Raw genomic sequence first — 7233 nt, 5'->3', positions numbered from 1 at the left:
GTTAGATTTGGGATTTGTTTCTCGAGCAGTTGCTTGCTTTAAGGGACCGTGTTCAGCTAGCAGCTTCTCCTCAGAGCTGGGTGAGCAGAGTGCTAAAGCGTCAGGGGACCTTGTCCCATTCCCAGAGGCAGAGAGCCCGCTGGCTCCTGGGCGCTGGCCTGGGGCGTCCACGCTTCCCTGTTGCTCTTCTCTGCCCACACCGGGGCCGGGTTCCCAGCTAGGTCCTCAGCACCATGAACACCATGCTCCAGCTGTTGGGGCACACCGCCTCCCGAGAGGACGCCTCGGGGCGGGAGCTCCAGCCTGCAGGCTTCGCATTTGCTCTACTGCCTGGGGCATTGACTTAGAAGCACAGCGCACGGTAAAGCTGGAGTCTGCACAGGGGCTCGGACGCCGCGGGGGCCCTTCCTTTGCCGGTGTCCACTGATTTGCTCTGCGAGCCCTTCGCCACTCTTGGAAGGCGCTGTCCCATCTGAGGTCGTGGAGCTCCCACTATCCTCACCGCTCTCCATGAGCGGTGCATGTCCAACTTCGCTCCACCCCAACTCACCAGCGGCACCGAGTCCTCCCCGACAGTGACAGCGCACATGACAGAAGCCACTCTTTGGGAGGGAGGCCCTGAGCAGGCAGCGTGGGAGGTCTCTTAGCTGCCGCGGCCAGGCCACTGTTTCTCCTCTCCACCTCTTGCTCCCTCGCCCTCAACAGTTTGCCCGCTTTTGGGGTTTCTGCCAAGTATAGAAGATGTCCCGTTACTTTCCTGGCCTCACGGCCCCCAAAACAGGAGCCACTGCGGTTGACTGAGCATAAACCATGTGCAGAGCCCTTAACTTATTTCATTTAATTATCCTGAGAATCCCATAGTATCAGTACTGTTTCCGTTTCATAGGAAGACAGCCTGGAGAAGTTAAATGCCCAAGGTCACTCAGCCAGTAAGTACTTAGCAAAGCATAGCTTCGAGCCCAGCTCCAAACCCAGCTCCAGACCCCACTCATCTGACCACTCGACTCCACTGCTTCCAACAAGGAGTCGCCCAGAATTTGGCTTAGCTGAGCCAAAGTCACACACATTTGTCCCTGTGCAGAAAAGACAAATTAAGTCAAGAAAACCATTCCTAAGGTAATGGATGGAAGTGTGTGTGTGTGTGTGTGTGTGTGTGTGTGTGTGTGTGTGTGTTTATATAATCTTATAGTTCATCTACACTTTTACCGATTGCAAATCTGACCAATATTAACTTTTATTTCCACTGTAGCAGAAATTCTCATTTTTAGCAGATTGTCATACCCTTCCACTGTGGGGTATCTGGTTATTTGCCAGCATTTGTCATCTGTTGGGTCTGGCATGGTGGCCATGTGCTGTTTGTCCTGGCTCGTACATGGATCAGAATGGCATCTTAGTTCAACAATACTGGTCTTCCCACAATAGATATTTTTCATTCCTCCATCCAGAATTACTTTATTTCTTTTTAGTTTGGATCATATTTATTTTGCACGAGTTCACATCTTGTGCCTCATTGTACAAAGCTTCAGAATCTAAACAGCAGATTGCTTCAAAAATTGTTAAGTATTCCTCCCCCTGCTGAACGAGGACATATGGCATGTGCCCTGTCTCCCCAGAGGTATCATGAAACATTCTTTTAATATTTTCCAGAGGTCCAAGAAAATAAAAGAGCTAAGAATGTTGTGAATGACACACATTGCTTGTGGGTACATTCTGCCATATTTTGAAAGATGAATATATCTTAGTAAGAACAAGTATGTCCCTCCTCTGTTAATAACGTGCTGTCACAGGGAAGATTTTCTTACACCAGTGGTTACAATAACAGTGTTGCCCTGGCCCTTCTTTCCGTGGTCTCATGCTAGCACATGCTCTGATGGTAGCTGCCAGGTCCACTTAGATTTCTGCCTGTCCCCGAGCAGCTGTTTTTCCGAGTGGCCATGAAGAGCCCCTAGAACATTCAAAAGGAAGGTGGCGGACCGAGATGCGCTCAGTTTTGAAGCTGTTTTCTGGAAGCCTCAGAGAAAAGGCAAATTGCTGAAAAGCCTAACGAGAGGTCAGAGCACAGGTAGAGGGCTGGCGAAGAGCTGCCCTCGTCTCTGGCTTTCCTGGCCCCGTGTGGGCTGATTAACCACGCGAGCCACGAGTGACGTGGTCATGAGCGGCGACGGTGTCTCTGGTGGCTCTTGGCCTTCCTCCTCATGTGCACTGTGTGCATTTTTTAGTAATACAGGCGTCAGAACTGTATTAAAGTTCTAGCTGCTCAGGAGTCCCTCTCCCACTCCTCCACCTATAAACCTGACGAGCTGCATAGCGAAGCTGCCGGCTTTAGCAATGCACGTGGCAGGCTCAAACCTACCCGAACGAGCTGAAACTTTAGTGTCACCAAAATGGGTTGCATCCACCTAGAAAAATCTGCATTATTCTCAAGGACCTCAAGGACTACATGCCTGCAGTTCGAAGGCATTTCCTTCTGAAGTGGGATTGAGAGGATGAGTCAGGGCGAATGAAGATGCTTAGGTATCTCTCTGCTTGTGGACCGTGTTCTCCCTTCATTCCTTCCCGAGGATGCTCTGGCACCTGAGAGCCTAGGGCTAGTGTTCAAGTTCGAAATAAAAGTCCACTCTGGAGACAATAGGCTTGGCACTCCAGGATGCCTCACTTCTCTGCTGTCGCCAGTCACCCCCTACAGAGGAGGCTGAGTTATAGCCTCGTAAACAAAGCGCGCCGTTTACTAGCCCTCTTTGCCATCACTGTCCTAAACTGCCACCATCCTCTGGAGTTTCCACAATTTGGTATCACGTTTGGAGGTCCTGCTCGTTCAGGCCTGCACTGGGCACAAGACACAGCCCTCTCCGGGAGGAGCAGCCCCGAAACAAAGGATTGCCGCAAAATTCAACAAATGCCGTGGTAGAGGAATGGTTAAGTAGCTGTTCTTCCTTTTCCACAGAATCTTTTTAAAAACCTTCAAAACACAGCAAACAATAACAAAAAGCACCTTATTCCAAGGTGGCCACATGTTCGTCAGCCCCTTCCCCTTCCTATAAGCATTCTGCCGCCCTCAGGAAGTGGGGTGGCGGGGGTGGGGGCAGTGTGTGGGGAGAAGCCTGACTGGGTTGAGAACCATTAGGTTAAATGAGACAGCTTTCTCCAAGCCATGTTTAGCAAAACATTAAAAATTAGATTTAGTTCATGTCGTAAAACTTGGAAATCTCTTTCTAATAGTTCGGGCTCTAACCTTGGGTCAAACTAAGTAGGGAGGAGACCTTATGAACCAAGTTCCCGTGGACCAGGAGGAAAGCAAAGTTTGATCTGCGGCCGCTGCTGCTTTTGCCATGGCATTCGAAGGTTCCATGATTCCGTACGAGGTCAAGCATATCATTTCGGGAACAAGCAAGCAAATGGCCTGGATTTTCACCAGCATTCGGGTGTCTAGTCATCTTTTCATTATACCTATAGATTCCTTGGGGACAATGACCAGTTCTCGCTCACCTCTGTCACTGCTTGCTGAATGATTACATGAGCATAGTGGTCCTCGGAGTTTAGGGTGTGTAGGAAGGCAAATACTTCGTTTAAGGTTTTATTTCTTGCCAAGTGTTTTCACTTACCATCTTAAAGCAAGCAGTTAAATTTTTATTCTATGGTATACGTTTAGTCCTAACACCTGACTTTAGGCTCATTTTTCTGACTCGGCTACTTTCCTATAAACATGTATTTCCAGTAATAAGGATTTTATTATGACTTTATAGTTCTGCCCTCAAGGAATCAAGAAAGAAAATTCGCAGTGTTAATTTTGGTGGTCCCCCGCGAGGCTCTCTGCCTGGTATAAAGTATGGGTCAGTCTCACGGAGTGTTTAATCCTATCGTATAAGGTTCTGTAGAGTGACCCACAAGGCCCTTTTCCCCAGAAGCAAACGGAGGATTAAATGGCAAACACTAGGAATCACAGAGCTCAGAGAACCTCTCTGCTCACCAGCACCGTCTTGTCTGTCCGTCCGCTTTGCGCAGGCGTGGAACCAAGTGTCCGCTCTGTCCTCCCTCTCTGGCCCTTCCTGGGACTGCTGGATTTTATCAGTCTATGGGTCCAGACTCACCTGCCATCGACTGAGACCTTTTAAACCAGTTAGGAAGTTGCTCGTGGATTCTAATCTCAGATTTGCTTTATCATAATTTCTTAGTGAATCCAGAAATACTTCAGCTTTTAGTTTTCCTTGATTAGGTCTCAAATTTGCACAGTCTTCATAAGTCTCTTGAGAGGAGGCTCCTTAAAAGGCCCTGTGAGTTCCCTATGATGTGAGTAACCACTTTCTTATTTATCCGTTTGCCCATACATTTTAAATTTCTAGTACTAAATCTTCTGTTTTCCCTCTTACTGAAGTGCTTTTTCTCCACCCCTACCCCATGGCCGTGTTGCTCATCCGGTGTTTATGTGGGGACATTGAGCACCCCAGCCCCGCATTCAGCCAAGGCCAGGTCATGTTTCCCTCCATCACGGCCTCTCTGCCCAGCCGTGGGCCTGGAGACTCAACCAAGACCCAGTCAACAAAGGGCATCCCTAGGCCTCTTAGTCCATTTCTTCATGAGGCTGGGGCAATTAGGGTTCATCTGGACACCCCACATCTCTGCAGGAGAGCCTCCCTGAGGCAGAGGGCTTTGTCTTCTCTCATCTGATTGGAAAAGACAGCATAAGAAAGTCTGGTTGGTGGAGAAAATTGTCTTCAAAGTGATTACTTTATTCTGGTTTTAGTCACCAGATATAATGACAATAATTTGGTCAATGTTCATTGTTTTCCACAAGCTAAAACCATGCAGAGGCCTGGAAGTGTAGCGGGAGAAGCATTTTTAGACACAAATGACAAGATGGGTTTCTAAAATGCCCTTGAGACACATCGTCAACATCTTAATCTGTTTATAGGCAGATGCTCTATAGAACTAGGACCCCCACCCCACACACTTTAATTCTCCATACTGACGATTTTAAAACCTGATCTTAAAATTTTGTTTTTTAGCAACCCCATTCCCACTGTATTCATCTGGATCCTAAAATTGGGTTTTATCTATAGATGAAAGGCTGGGCCGTCTTGGTTTCCCACCAGAACGAAAGGCCGTTGCTTGGTGAAGTGTCAGTTTATTATGATTAGTAAGTAAGCGTTGTGTCCTTCGACAACAGACGTGTGCCGTTTGGCACTACAGTGCCTTGGAAGTGTTAACACAAGTCAGGAAGCTATTTAAAGGTGGCAGGCTGACCAAACCATCCCTCCCACACCCGCCGCGAAGCGCAGCAGTGTTGGGCTATATGCGAAGGCAGCCAAGACCCCAAGGGCTCAAAGTCCTGATTTGAACACTGCCATCTGGCTTTGGGAAAGTGAGTTCCCTTTAACTGTCACCTCCATTTTATTTCTGTGAAATGAGACAGACTTCAAAGGCCCAAGAGGTCACAGGAAGCTCAGATCAGGGCCATACCCCTTTCTGCACCGCAGACGCGTTACCCACGAGTTCTCCAGCCGACCGCACACGCTGGCACACCGAGCCCGAGTCTAACAAATGTGAACTGCTTCTTTAGAGTTTTCAATGAGACCGTGCGAACCATCCAGAAAACTGACGTAGCCAGGAGAGAGAACCTCAGAAGAAGCTGGGAAGAGGAGGGGCTGAAACTCATATCTGTGTTAAGTCCTAATCTGTCACTTCAGGGCAGGGCAGGACGGCGTAGCAGGAGGAGTTAGTTACTCACGGCGGAAGCGACAGTGCTGGCTCTGTTACCAGTGTGGCCACCTTAACAGCTCGCGAGGTTTCTGTGCTGCCATATTTGTTGTTCTTACACTCGCTCAACCCCTAGGAGTTTACAGATTTCTTTTAAAAAAGGAATAGAGAGTTATTTACAAAATATTTATGTCATGATGCAAGACCTTTGGGATAAGAAAGTAATCCTGAACACAATGATTCAATAGATCTGAAATTAAGTTTATATTTTTAAAAATTTTCTCTTTGCAGGTCGACTGCTAGGGAGTATGCCCTGAAAATTATCAAGAAAAGCAAATGCCGAGGCAAAGTATGTATAAAGTTTATTCTTATGAAAATATAATATTTGAGGGTAGAAACACAGGGATCAGCTCCCAAACAAACATAAGTTCACCCCATTTGTTGTGTTTTGATGGAATAGAATGTTATATACTAATTAGGATATAACTTTATTCTATAAATAGTCCTAGAATAAAAGTTAGCTGGAGTGATTAGATGTTATTTATGCTCCTTATCTTTGTTTGCTTGCTTACTTCCTCTCATCACTTTATAATCTAAGTTTCATTTCATCCTACATGAACTTATAGTTATTGTGATAGATTCTGAAATTACAAGTGTCATCTAAGGACCTTCAGCATCTTTTGGCAATTCTAGGCTATCTGAATGTCGGAATCTAAGATATACTCTTATGTTTGACCCAATTACACGCCCCTTGATCTCCACATAGTATAGCTTTACTCATTTGAGTTAGCGCCTCCTACACGTGGCCGTTTATGTTGATTAAGTTCACTTCTCCCTTGGACAGGAGCACATGATCCAGAACGAGGTGTCTATCTTAAGGAGAGTGAAGCACCCCAATATCGTTCTTCTGATTGAAGAGATGGATGTGCCAACCGAACTGTACCTTGTCATGGAATTGGTAAAGGTGTGTGTTTTGGAGAAAGAAATAAACCTATACAAGGCAGCACACTTTTCGATAAAATACAGCTCTTCATTTCTTCCCATCGATACTCAGTCTGTCACCTCTCTCCAGTGGCATCATGGTTAAGAGTATTAATACTAGGATTAAACCACAAGAGTTCAGGTCCCAGCCTTGACCTAATTGGCTTCCTGACCTCTGTATACCTCTTTGTGCTTCTGTTCCCTCACGTGTCACATGAGAAGAATAATGGTGCCCACCCGGGAGCGTTGCTGTGGGGCTGAGAGGGATGGCTTCCGCCAGTTTGTGTGACACAGAAAGTACTAGATTGTTGTTGATATTATCACAGTAGAAATTGTGCATTCTTCCATGAACTACATACAAAGGTATCACCCGTTCCTATAAAAACAAGCTTTAAGCTTTCAGTCACCAATGTAATAGAAACATAGCACAGTCCTAATAATAACGTGACAGTCTACCACCTTTTAGTGAATTTTGCCATGTCTTCCTGTCACAGAAAATTATATTTTCGTTCTATTAAGTCTCAGACTATAGAAATGGCCAAACCTTGGTAACGGTTG

The 7233-nt window shown here is 46.4% G+C and overlaps 1 protein-coding gene across 7 annotated transcripts in view; it reads left to right on the top strand.

Annotated features, from left to right (window-relative positions):
• DCLK1 (doublecortin like kinase 1) overlaps positions 1-7233 on the top strand; it is a 327891-nt gene that overhangs the window by 269299 nt on the left and 51359 nt on the right. For all 7 annotated transcript variants that reach the window (XM_023531587.1, XM_011361823.2, XM_023531589.1 and 4 more), the window contains 2 exons: positions 5986-6043; positions 6539-6658. In XM_023531587.1, the coding sequence (XP_023387355.1) occupies positions 5986-6043; positions 6539-6658 (178 nt within the window). The remainder of the gene's footprint in view (positions 1-5985; positions 6044-6538; positions 6659-7233) is intronic.

This window comes from Pteropus vampyrus, unplaced genomic scaffold (genome assembly GCF_000151845.1).
Source record: "Pteropus vampyrus isolate Shadow unplaced genomic scaffold, Pvam_2.0 Scaffold71, whole genome shotgun sequence".
NCBI lineage: Eukaryota > Metazoa > Chordata > Mammalia > Chiroptera > Pteropodidae > Pteropus > Pteropus vampyrus.
This window is presented reverse-complemented; position numbering and strand designations above follow the sequence as displayed.